General features: G+C 42.5%; 1 protein-coding gene across 1 annotated transcript in view; it reads right to left on the bottom strand.

The window, feature by feature from the left end:
• Positions 1-1,624: 1,624 nt before the first annotated feature.
• The window catches only part of ankrd44 (ankyrin repeat domain 44), a 32,548-nt gene continuing 21,128 nt past the window's right edge, over positions 1,625-13,044 (bottom strand). The window contains exons 16-28 of the mRNA XM_085385027.1: positions 12,458-12,569; positions 11,609-11,680; positions 11,317-11,518; positions 10,407-10,494; positions 10,192-10,309; positions 9,723-9,945; positions 9,461-9,548; positions 9,264-9,347; positions 9,030-9,175; positions 8,860-8,942; positions 8,610-8,692; positions 8,258-8,349; positions 1,625-5,811 (exon numbers count right to left, since the gene is read on the bottom strand). Coding sequence (XP_085241153.1) covers positions 5,552-5,811; positions 8,258-8,349; positions 8,610-8,692; positions 8,860-8,942; positions 9,030-9,175; positions 9,264-9,347; positions 9,461-9,548; positions 9,723-9,945; positions 10,192-10,309; positions 10,407-10,494; positions 11,317-11,518; positions 11,609-11,680; positions 12,458-12,569 — 1,651 coding nt within the window. The 3' untranslated portion in view covers positions 1,625-5,551. The remainder of the gene's footprint in view (positions 5,812-8,257; positions 8,350-8,609; positions 8,693-8,859; positions 8,943-9,029; positions 9,176-9,263; positions 9,348-9,460; positions 9,549-9,722; positions 9,946-10,191; positions 10,310-10,406; positions 10,495-11,316; positions 11,519-11,608; positions 11,681-12,457; positions 12,570-13,044) is intronic.

Below are 13,044 nucleotides of genomic sequence, written 5' to 3' on the forward strand. Positions count from 1 at the left end.
GACCAGAATCAGCCCAACAATCAGACCAATGAGGAGCACGACGTCCGAGCAGCATTGAGGCAGACGGCATCACCGGCTGTCTGCTGCGCTGACCAGCTAGCAGGTGTGTTCTCTTCCATCGTCAATGAGTCCCTGGCGAAGTCTGTGGTCCCCACATGCTTCAAAAGATCCACCATCATCCCTGTGCCCAAGAACAGCAAACCCTCATCCCTGAACGATTACCGGCCAGTTGCACTGACCTCGGTAGTAATGAAGGTGTTCGAGAGGCTGCTGAAGAACATCATCTCCTCCTCCATCCCAGACACCACAGATCTGCTCCAGTTCGCCTACCGACCCAACAGATCCACAGAGGACGCCATCGCCCACGACCTGCACACCACCCTCAGCCACGTGGACAAGAAACAGGGTAACTATGTGCGAATGCTGTTTGTTGATTACAGTTCAGCGTTTAACACAATAGTGCCCTGCAGACTGTTCACAAAGCTGAGGGATCTGGGACTCAACAGCCGTCTGTGTGCATGGGTGTTGGACTTCCCCATTGGCAGAACTCAGGTGGTGAGGGTGGGTAGATGTGTCTCCGACAGCATCACCATGAACACAGGAGCACCACAGTGGGGTGTGTCCTCTCGCCACTGCTCTACTCCCTCTACACTTCAGACTGTGTGGCCACCCACGGCTACAACACCATTGTGAAGTTTGGTGACGACACAGTGGTGTTGGGCACCATCTCCAACAATGATGAGGCGGCCTACATGGATGAAGTGAAGAATCTGGCATCATGGTGCCAGGACAACGTCAGCAAGACCACGGAGCTGGTGGTGGACTTCAGAAGGAGTCAGCACAGAGACTACAAGCCCATTATCATCAATGGAGCTCCAGTGGAGAGGGTGCAGTCCTTCAAGTATCTCGGTGTCCACATCTCCTCAGACCTGACATGGTCTGCCCACATTCAGGTCCAGACCAAAAAGGCCAGGCAGCGCCTGTATCACCTACGACAACTGAGGAAGGTCAGGGTGTCTCCAGAGATCCTCAGGACTTTCTATGCAGGTGCTGTGGAGAGCATCCTCACACAGAACATCACATCCTGGTCAAGGAGTGTGTCAGGTTACATTTCACTCTGTGTTATACTTGTATAACTATGCATGTGACGAATAAAGAACCATTAACCTCCAATCAGGCCCGCTAGGGAGCTCTGGAAAATGTGAAGGACAGAAATGTCGGACTTTTAACTGTATTTTCAGCTTTTCCTACTGATAAAGACCCCACGGTCACTTACAGTATACTGAAGTAATTCAGTTACACACATCTGTAATTTTACACATTTAAAATCTGTAAGCACAACTTGTGCTTTCTTTCATTTACTACAGCAGCATTTCTTTATCATGTAGAGACATATTGTTGAAATTACTCTTCTCTGTCTTAAACTAATCATTGATTACATGAGTAGTTAGGTTTCTTTACACTGACAGAAACTGGGTTTTCACTGGTCTGGCCAGATCAAAACAGGTTGTATGTGACCCACAATGTAAGATGAGTCTGACATCTCTGGTGTAATGAGTCTCCTCACAGATTGATGGAAAAAGAAAAGAATTGGCATGTTTTTAACTCCAAACAGATTTTTATTGTTGTACAGTTAATATAAAACAAAGTGGAAGTGACAAACAGCCCTCAGCATGCCGTACTGCATCAGGAACTGCTATGAAAATCACACGACGATTGTCAGGCCTGCTGAAGCTCATTTTCTGGTTGAATACTGGCGGACAGGCTCTGTCTCTCAGGGACAGCGGAGGCAGTAAAGACTGTGCTTGCTAACAATATGTGTGCTTATCTGGCAGCTAACAGGATTCACAACTCATTACATTTTAAATCCAAAGTCAAACAAAACCATCTGGGATGGAGATTTCTTCATACAAAGCTTTCCCTTACAGTACATAATGTAAAAAGCAGGTGGATTTCATATCAGTACCTAAGCTAGTGCGCACACACACACACGCACACACACACGGCTGGAGATATTGTCTTTTTTTCTTATTGTCAACAAATGACTGATAACTAAGTCCTTGCTCTGAGCCGCAGGCCTCGACTGTTGTTGCAAAGTTGAAATCGATCTTGCTGTAGTAAGACTCACTCGTGTAACAATAACAGAAGACTAAAAGGCTTTCCACTCGGAATACGTTGGAAATCAAAGGCTTCCAAATACTCACTCAACTGGGTGAGTATTACGAGTTAATCATCTAGCAGGAAGAGTATGAGGTCTGACGGTAAAACCTCCTTAATTTATTGCATGAGGAACAAAAGGATTTATGGAGCAGTGGATTTGTTGACAATAAAATTAGGGGGATTAAATCTCCAGCCTTTAACTCTCTCGGGTCTAAGTTGTCACAGGTGGTGACCCCGACCCTACCCTAGGCAAGCAAACATCATTTTTTCCTTTTTATTACTTTGTTCTCCAAAATCTTGGCAATCAGGGGCCAAAGAAAAAATCAGTTCAACTGACAACACGAAAAACAATTCACATTTTTTGCAAAAACTCAAAAGCAAAATGATGACTTAGACCTCAGAGGTTTAAGGTGACAAAACAACCAAAACTGTGTCAAACACTGTCATTCAATACAACATAACCACTCATATTTAGCTCAACGCATTAAAGAATAATTTCACACAATTTCAAAAAAACTGGTGGTACCTGGTGGTGCTCAGCCACGCCTAGTTTTCGTTTGTCCAGGTTTTAAGATTTGCACCTCCACAGAGAGGAGAAAGAGCTCGCTGTTTTCACGGTTTCAGTCATTTCCCAACTTAAACGATGAATCAAGTATTCCTTCTTTCTTCTTGCAGTGAGATTTATATTTATAGGTCCATTCAGTAATTGTGCTTTCAGTCACATCATATGACCACAGCAGCACATCAAGTCTGGTTTTACAAGTTTGACCTTCAAATCCATTTAGCAGCTCCTCATAACTGACGGCTGGTTTGGAACTTTCTTCTCACTTTTAAAAGTGTCTGGTGTGTACAAAAGGCGAAAAACCTACACAAACAATAAAACGGTAGAGGTCTGAGGTAAATCTCTCAAAGCATGGCTAAAATCTGCACCACTGTACCACCAACACTTTTCCTATTTTGCAATAATAGTGAACTCATCCTTTCCAACTACTAGCACAGGATATGTCATAAAAGAAAAAAAGACTCATCAAGGCACTGGACACATTCGAAACAATGGCACATAGCTGGCAGAGCGACAAACAGTGGGGAGGAATGTGAGGAAAGTGGTCAAAGCCCTGTGTTAATTTACATTTAAGTGCTGGCATTGTTTGTACCATCGTGTAATGGATCATATATAGCACAACAGAGCTAAACAGAGCTTTTCATTGCCTCAGAAATTTGGTCTTTGTTGAGAATCTGGGCATTTACGATTAAACATTAAAGTACAAAAAAAGAAGCTTTGCCTGGAAGTGTGCAAGCATGCACAACACAACAGGTAGGGATGCAAATGGAGTGAAAACAGTGCAGATGGCCATTCAAGGCCAGAGGACAAAATGCATAAATCTTAGTCATAATCTCATCTTTCAATCTGATCTCCACAGACCTTATATTCATCACTAGGTACATCCCCATTACCTTATCACATCACTCCATTAAAAGTACAGATGGTGCTTCAAAGAATCAAGAGAACAGCCTTTGTTTCATGGCCACAGGAAGTGGTGGACACAAGCGTCTTTATCTCTTCAGTCTGGTTTTAAACTGGAAGAACCCCCAGGCTGGTTTTAGCATAGCAGCAATGCTAACCCCCATGGTTGATATCTACAACTCCACCTGTGATACATTAGTTCTTGACTTTACACCACATACTGACAATACTGAATGTTTTCAAAAATGTCCCGAACAACAACATTAGATACCACTAGCTTTGATCTAATATAGTAAAAACACTTTGTGCTAATGTAGCAGCTATTTTCTTTAGGCTAACAGCACTGCTAATGCAATCCTTTTTTTAATTGAACTAGGATTTTGACTTATCTGTGTAGCTACTATACTACCATAAAATGTACCACGCTTTGATTAATATAAAATTAAATCAGATATAAATGCATCCTTCAACATGAAACATGAAATGGCTAACATAGCAAAAGATTTGTCAGGATTATGCTAACGTAGCATGTATCTATGTCCTCTTGAGGCTAACGTTAACTTATTTAACATTAACAGACTATCATTATTACTGTTCAGCTCTTCTGAACACAGCTTTGTGCCTCAGTGTTTGCATTAGCATTTAAATTTATGCTGAAACACACGTGACTGTGGAACTGAAACGAACTTGGGATATTTATTTATTAATTGACGTGAGGGAATGTGGAAAGAAGTGGAAAAACTTCAGGGACAAATATGTTTACCCAGGATGTTTCCATCAGCTGGAAACATCAGTGGACATACCCACTTGGTAATTAACATGTAATGAACCAGCACAAGCATAAATGCTGACGGCCACTTACGTGGGTTACACATGGTAAGCTCTACCATGATTTACCACAGAACTCTAAATCAGGCTTGAGGAATCTTTTGTCAGGGCTGTGTCATCTGGATTTCTCGATGTAAAGGTCATTGAGATGTACCTAGTGTTTCGTATCCTCTATTCTGGTCCACAGTTGAACTAGGAACGTCTTTCGGAGAGGCCACACAATTCCCATTCTATCCAAACGTCATCCAAACCAAACAAAAACCTACAAATTTGTGCTTCAGCTGTTAAACAGTTAAAAACAAGCTCTATGTACCTGTTTATGTGACCTTTTGTCACATGTTCATTATTTACTCGTGGAAGTCAAATATTTGGTACAACAAGCCTAAAATCATAAAAAGTTTAAAATTACACTCTGATTTCTTAATAGTCTCCTTCGTTTTGTACAAACAGTTAAAAATGGCTTTTTTTAAAAAGACAACACGAGTCTCCGCAGCGAGCTGCTGTGCCGTGCAGAGACTAAGTACCGAGGTCGTTTGGATTTAAGCACCCGTGAGTAGAAAGAATGAACCGTGGTGTAAATTAACACAAGCATGCAGACCCAAACTGGTCCAGATCGAGTTCTTGTTCACGGAGCGACTCATTGGGCTCCAGTCAGTCAGTCCTGGGCAGTGCAGCTGCTCCCATCTTGGTTTTTCTTTTAAAAAAAAGAGCATTACAAAAAAAGAAGCTGCAGGGTCTCCAGCCTGGCGTCAAAGCAGAGCGATTCAGTTCGTGTTCATGTTCCCAACATGGGGAACAGAAGATATAGACACTGCATGTGGAGCACCAAAGGTTCAATATTAAACAAACAGAAGACATGAGAAATATGAATATTATTTAACCATCTATTAGAAAATATTCCAACTCATCTTACGATTAATTATTGTCCACAAGTTATTTATTTAATATTGAACTTTTATGGGCTCTATGAATGACCAAGTCTCTATCCTTCTCCCTCAGTTGTGCACTCAAACACTGCATCATTCCTCGCCGAGGAGAGAGGTAAGACGTTCACGTGCACTCTTGGAGGTAGGAAGCTAGAGAGTCGGTTTAGAGGGGTCAGAAAGTTTCGGAATCCTCTGAGTCGTTCTCTGTGGTTCCCTCGCTGGATGGTCCCGAGGGGTTCCTGGGGCTGCGTGTCGCCCGAGGGCCAGTGGATAGGCCTTTACCCCCCTGGTGGGGTATATGCCTCAACAAGGACCCTGGGGAGGGAGCTCCAGAGCTGCAAGGTGAGCAGAAAGGCATCATGGTAGCCAGAATGAGAGCCAAACAGTCAGCCACCTCTCTACTAGGAGCACAAGCCAGAGCAGGCGTCAGACCTGAGGTAGAGCGACAGAGAGAAAGAACGGAGACAGAGGGAGGGAGGACGACAAAAACGGACAAAAAGGAGGAACAGAGCGAGACGTGGACAAGGAGGAAGCGGAGGAAGGCAAAGCAGCATCGGAGCAGCATCCCGTTAGAGTTCAGCCAGTTGACAGTGTGAGCAGACAGAAGGGGACAGCGACAACAACAGCAGCCCGACACCAAAGTGGACAATAAATAAACAAAGCGCAGTATAGTCACAAAATAAAATAAAAACTGGAGACCTCATCTCATCTAGCTGCAAAACAGACTCCCATATTAAAAATATGACTTTATATCAAAAAATGATGTGTTTACTTGCAGGAAAAGATGTTGGTTTTTCATTTCCATTGTATTTATACAGCACCAAATCACAACAGTCACCTCAAGGCATTTTATATTGTGAGGTAAAGACTCCACCATGACAGAAAGAAAACCCCGATAATTAGACAAAACCTTATGAACAAGCACTTGGCAACAGTGGAGAGGAAAAACTCCCTTTTAACAGGAAGTAACCTCTGGCAGAGAGCGCATCCACCTGCTGTGATTGGTTGGGGATGAGCAGAAGGAACTGTACAGGAGGTTTGTATTCTGTGTTTTTATATTTTAAAGTTTAAGTTTCATTACAACTTTACCAATCTCATCCGAGCCTTGTTTTCCCACAGGTTTCTTCCTGTTAAAAGAGTGTTCTTCCTTCCCACTGTCGCAAAGTGCTTGTTTATAGGGGGTCAGCTGATTGTCGGGGTTTCTCTCTGATATTAAAGAGTTTTTAAACATTTTAAACATATGATTTGGTGTCATATAAATTAGGGCTGTTCGATATAACGATATATATCGGATGACGATATAAAAACATCTGTCATTTCATTTTACACTATCGTTCGTTTTGTGGTGTCCCAAAATAAACTGTCTACGGCAATATTTTTCATGGTTTTGATGGTCACTGTAGTGGCTATATTAATTTGTTAAAGTTCTCTCTTTCTCTTATATTTTATATAACCACACTACGGACGGACAAGCGCCTGTTTTTATGCGTTGTCATTAGCAACAACGATGGTAAAACCATTGTTTATTTTCCACATAAACCTTTCACAATAAAGCTCAAGATCCTGTTGAGACTTTTCAAAATAAACTGAATCACGTGAAAGAGTATGCAGAGTATTTACGGATGAGAAGCAAAAAAGAGCCGCCAGGTGCTAAAAAATAAACCTTAGACTCAAACGTTAGAACAGGCTTTTCCCCACCGCACGCGGCCATTTCAACTTATGTCTAAAAATGTATCGTTTCATGCATCGGTTAAAACACTCGACTCCAGGTACGCGACGCCCAGCTGGAAACACTTCACGCAAGTCGAGCTGCCCGAGATTCACAGAATTTACAGAAAATGTTCAATTTTGTGATTTATATCGTTATCGGGACGATAGATGTCTCATATTGGGATATGAGATTTTAGTCATATCGCACAGCCCTAATATAAATACAATTTTATTCATTCAGGGTATGGAGACACTATTTTTTCAGTGACATTAGCAAAAAGCTGTCCACGTGTAGCTCTACGAACAGCGTGTATTATTATATTCAGTGAAAATGAATCTTTTGTTTTTATAGCTTAACTATTTTTGTTCTTACAATTACCCTTAATAAAACAAATCCTTAGGCCATAGTAGTGAAAAGAAATGGGGTTACAACTTAATCTAAAACTCCAGTAACTGAATATATACAAAAGTACTTCATCCAGTATTGCTGATCTAAGCTAATCAATTATGGACTTTCAGGTTTAAATTGATCTATAGCCAACAAAACAAAGAACAAAGAAAGCTCACAAAAAACACATGAACAGCTTTAATCCGGGTTTCCACAGCTTCATATAAAAACTACTGGCCCCCAGTCGCCTGGTATCAAACACCTGTGGTATCACAGTCCTATGTATCGCATTCACATGATTTTCCTGGCCTCTGACCTTCCCGTAGAGCTCAGATTTGAACTTGTGATTTTTAGTAGATACACCTGAAGTATCAATTTCTAAATCTTATGTCAATTCATGCTCTTCTTTCATTTCCTGCCATCAAATAAAAGCCAAAAAATATCACTCCATCAAAGATTTACTTTGATCATTACGTTTTCCTAGATATGGGTGGACTAGTTATTGTGCCGACCTCGAACAGTAACAGGCCTGCTTTCTATACCCATCCTGTCTGTTGCTATGTAACAAACCCCAAATTCACTTGAAAACCCTTCCTGCACTCTATAAAACTCACCTAACTCTACAACGAGTGGTAACCCTTTTAAAAACTGTTTTGTCTGCAGCAAACGTGGAAAACAGCATTAAAGCTTTTCAGTAGACAAGCTGAGTCCATGCTGAGAGAAGGAAGACATTCATGCAGGTGTGCAGTCAGGCCCTGATAAGTACTGAGTTTACCGTACCGTTCTCATCCACCGTCTGAACGTTGGCTCCTCTGGACAGCAGCTCCTGGACCACCTGCTTAAGACCGCTACGAGCCGCCAGGTGCAGAGGACTGACAGAAAGTTACACATAATGTCACTCATGGTTACACAAGTACTCTTGTTTAACTGAACTACATCACCTCTAGTGAAACAGGTTTTCAAATTCGTTTAATAAAATGTTCACAGTATCTGAAAAACTAATTTTATTTATTTTACTTGGACTGATCCTGGACCAAATCTTTACATACATCATTTCAAAAGCTCTTGTTTACAGTGACACATGTGTTTCCTATATGTACAGACATGAGGGCCAAAGTATTTTCACACTCACGTTTGCAGCGCTGCATTCGTGGCATTAATGAGCGCAGTGTCAGACAGCTTCTCGAGGATCAGCAACACACAGTCTTCCTTCCCCTGGAAGAAGAAGGACTCAAGTTAAAAAGTCCTCCAGAGTTCTGCATAAGTAAACAGCACTGAGGTCTCATCTGTGAGCCTTCCTTTCAGTAAAACAGGTAAACAAAGGTCCCACAAAACTGGGCCAAACACTAATGCTGGAGCGTGGTGCCCCCTTGTAGACGTACATTACTGCAAGCCAGGTGCAGGGCGGTGTTGCCGTCCTTGTCAGTCAGACTGAGGTTGGCACTGGCGCTGGTCAACAGCACCTCTGTACGAGACAGAATACAGAGCACGTATAAAAAACAAAATCACTGCTCATTTTCTGAACATAAGCACATGTAAAACAACCCCGTACCAAGAGCCCCGACCCTGCCCCTCTGAGCCGCCATCATCAGCGCAGTGCGACCCGACTGTTCTGCGACGTCCACAGGTGCATCGTGGGAAAGGAGCAACTGGACACAATCGACATGACCGGCAAATGCTGCAGCATGAAGAGGAGTCCTGAAAGAGAGAGGATGGAATGAGAACATATGGTGCTCGGCAGCGTGGGAGGAGCTGCGCTGGCGACATGTCCACACTCGCTTCTTACCTGCTCTTAGCATCGCAGCAGCCAGCAATGTCTGAACCCATCGCCTCCAGCAACAGCGATGCACATGGCTCGTGATCATTGGTTCTGAAAGACAAAACACAAACAGGAGTTCAGCGACTGAAATCGGCCTCTGAAAAGCAGGAAAAACACTATTCCAGTAGCAAAAAAGACGACTCCGGGATATCAGTGTGACTTACACAGCGCAGTGCAGAGGGGTGAAGGGGTTCCCATCAATACAGCGGCAGCCTTTCTGTTCTAGCAGGACCTCCACACACCCTTCATGACCTACACACAAACACACACTTTAGGGAAAAGTTTCCTAACTGGAGGTCTCGTCCTGTTAAATGGGAGTTCTTCCTCCCCACTATCACCAAGTGCTGCTCACAAAGGATTGTCTGTTTTGAACTGAATTTACTTTTTTTTTTTAAATTTAAAAACGTGTCTGCAGGTGCCACTAACCATAATAACAGGCCCAGTGCAGCGGTGTGTACCCGCTGTGGTCTCTCAGCGGGGGCAAGGATGGCGCCTCAGAGCAGGCGATGCTCAACAGCTCACTCAGCCAGGAAGCGTGGCCTCGGGCAGCGGCCAAGTGGATGGCTGTACGACCGCGCGAGTCGCCGAGCAAAACCGAAGCCTCCTGCTCCAGCAGACACTGGATGCACTCCTCCTGACCACACAGCAGCTGAGACAACAGAGCAGAAGCTATATAAGAATCTATAATACAAATCTGAAAGAACATTTCCTGTTTGTCTCTTTTTACAAGTCTTCTAATGAATAAAGCACATTTCCAAGAAGGTCCCTCCTAAAAATGTTAATGGGAGTCTAATAGGCCCTAATATAAAACTTATTGCTTCTTTCTTGTCACAAATGAAAGAAATTATAAATAGAGACTGCACTAAATCCACACAAACACAAGTTCCGCGCTCACCCCAAGGTGCAGCGCTGTGAGGCCGTGGTTATCGGCCACATTGACATTGGCTTCCCTTTCCAGCAGCAGTGACACGGCGTCGACGTGACCTCCGGCCACCGCGAGCATTAGAGGAGTCCTGCAGACGAGGACAACATATTTAAGAGGGAAAACGGAAAGGGACAAATCGCACGAAGCAAACAGGATGTGTGGGGGCGGGAGCGAGGGTCACTCACTGTCCCTGAGAGTCAGCAACATCCACGAGGTCTGAATTATCCGATTCATCCAGCAGGAGGCGCACACACGTAGTATGACCATTCATCACTGCAAAGAGAACAAAACACAAGGTGTCACAAACGTACAAATCAGCTCTGTGACACAAAGGTTGTGATGACTTCTGTCACCACAGTAGAAAAAAAAGTATTTAACCACCTGTTTTTTCAGCCACATGGGGAACAAACTCTAAATTTAGTTCATCTGAACTGTAGTTATAGGCAACCCAGGCTCGTGAGCGGCACATACATGTGCTTCAAATGAACAATAAGGACTCTTCCATTCTAAGACTGCAGATATCTGAAGCTACAGAGAGCTACATTCAGTCCAAAGGTTAGGCATCTCAAGTATGTTCAAATGATGCTCACATTGCTGGAATAAGAGGACACAATAACTAAGATGACCTTTGATACACTAAAGAATCCTGCCCAGAGGTGCACGAAAAACAAGTGTTTCCTATGATTCTGAAGTAATGAGTTAAGGCTGGAGGAAGAGGCCAAAGCAATTTCAGACATAAGAGACCCAATAAAGCTTTTCCACATAAATAACACATCTTATACTTGGATTTCCATCTAAATAAACAACCATCCCAGGGTTTGGTAATCAGCTGTTTGTAGTTTCACAGTCCACATGTGTTTAAAAAAGCTTTGGCAGAGGGATTAAAGTGTTATATACACCGACCATATGCTGATTTCACTACAAATTTTCACATATAGAAATTATATTTTTGATTAATTTTTTTATCTTTTGGAACAAAATAACAACATCCTTGCTCTTGTTTTGAAAATTCAGTCTCCCAGACCAGCTATCTTATTTCTATTCCTGTTTTTCTACAAATTGCCAAATTGCATGCTTCCATGTTTCTAAGCTCACCTGCAAGGTGCACCGGGGTGCGTCCATACTGCTTATCAGTAGTGCGTGGCGATGCTCCCTGGCTGAGGAGGGTGTGAACGCAGTCAGAGTGACCACGGAGAGCAGCCAGCGCCAGAGCTGTCCTCCCCATCTCGTCCCCTTGGTCTACCTCTCTCTCCCCCTGCAGCAGCACCTCCAGGGCCTGAGCATGGCCATGGTACGCCTGAAGAGAGAAATTACTGTTTAAAAATGTAAATTAAAAAAATAAAATAGGATAACCTACTACAAATCCTTTTATCCGTTTAATACTGACAGCGAGGTGCAGCGGGCTCCTGGCATGTGGAGATTCAGAGTCATCTTGGTGACCGCCATCTCTGTCCAGCAGCTGGAGGTCAAAACAAAAACAACGTGAACACAGTCACAGTCTGTTCATGTGCTTTATCAAATTTAAGTAGCTCTGTTTTTCAGGGATTTACTCAGAGCTCTTTTTTGTTTGTTTGTTACATAAAAGACTTGATGCTCTAACTTAACAGACACTCCCCAACAGTACAAGCATTTCCTCAGTAAGGCTTCAACCATATTCAACAACATGTGACAGGAGTGTGAGCATCTGTGTGAGGACTTTAGTCTGGAGACATCCTGTTTGTGCAGAGTGAAGGCAGTTTGATTCAGTCAGGGTTCAGAAATAGGGTCCAATCGAAATGACTTCATTACTGACCATTACCTTTTTATACTTTTGCTACCCATTTAAACCATTGTTTTTAGTCAGCTGTTTTTAGCAAATTATATTAACTAATCAGTAAATTTGTTGTTTTTAGCCTGCTACTTTTTCAAAGACAATTAGTTTGTTGGCAAATTGTAACAAGCTAACTTACATTTAGCTAGCTGTTAGCTTACCTGTTACTGTCAGCTAGCTAATACTATGTCAGATTTGTTTCGGGGCTCTTTGGTTTTTATTAGATTTGACTGACTGAGAGAGCTAGGAAAGGGGGGCAGAGAGCGGGGACAATATAAAGCAAATTTTCAGTGACTCTCAGAGGCTACGGTGACCACCGGTCTATCCCTAGCTGATGCTACTCTTTCCCCATTAATAGCCCTGGTTGGGGCACACTGGGGTAAGGGGCTAAGGTGTGCTATGTGTCACACGTTTGTGTAAACTGACCAGTTCTAGACAGTGCCTGTGTCCATAGGCTGCGGCGTAGTGGACAGGGTTGTAACCCTGTTTGTCTTTCAGTGAGGCCGTAGCACCGCTCTGAAGCAGGAACTCCAAACATCTGCAACACAAACATGTCATTTCAGAAGGCAGCTCGAACCACAGAGAACATGCTTAAAGCACACAAGCTTATGACATCAAGATAACACCGTTTTAAATGTTTTATGTGTTTTAAATGTATAGTGGTGAGTCTTGACTGGAGCTAAATGTCAGTTACACATCACACATGTATGCTATAGACTTTGTGTTTAATGATAGTCTTTTATCGCCATTTGTTCTTTTTATTTATCCAATTTTGTTTTCTTTTTTTTACTTTTTTGTTTCTTTTTTTCATTAATAAACTTTGAGAAAACTGTGAAAATCACCTGTTATATTTCCTGTTCCATTTTTTAACATTACTATTTACTTTGATATATTTTGATAGATTTATTTCTTTAAGCTAATCACATTTGGCTACATAGTAATAGAATTTATTAATTTTCTATACTACTATATGCTAATCATTTATTCATTACCTTCAGTGAATCAGTTTTTTT

Source organism: Rhamphochromis longiceps, linkage group LG16 (assembly GCF_057381845.1).
Source record: "Rhamphochromis longiceps isolate RC_006_pf linkage group LG16, R_longiceps_female_GT1.1, whole genome shotgun sequence".
In the NCBI taxonomy this organism is placed as follows: domain Eukaryota; kingdom Metazoa; phylum Chordata; class Actinopteri; order Cichliformes; family Cichlidae; genus Rhamphochromis; species Rhamphochromis longiceps.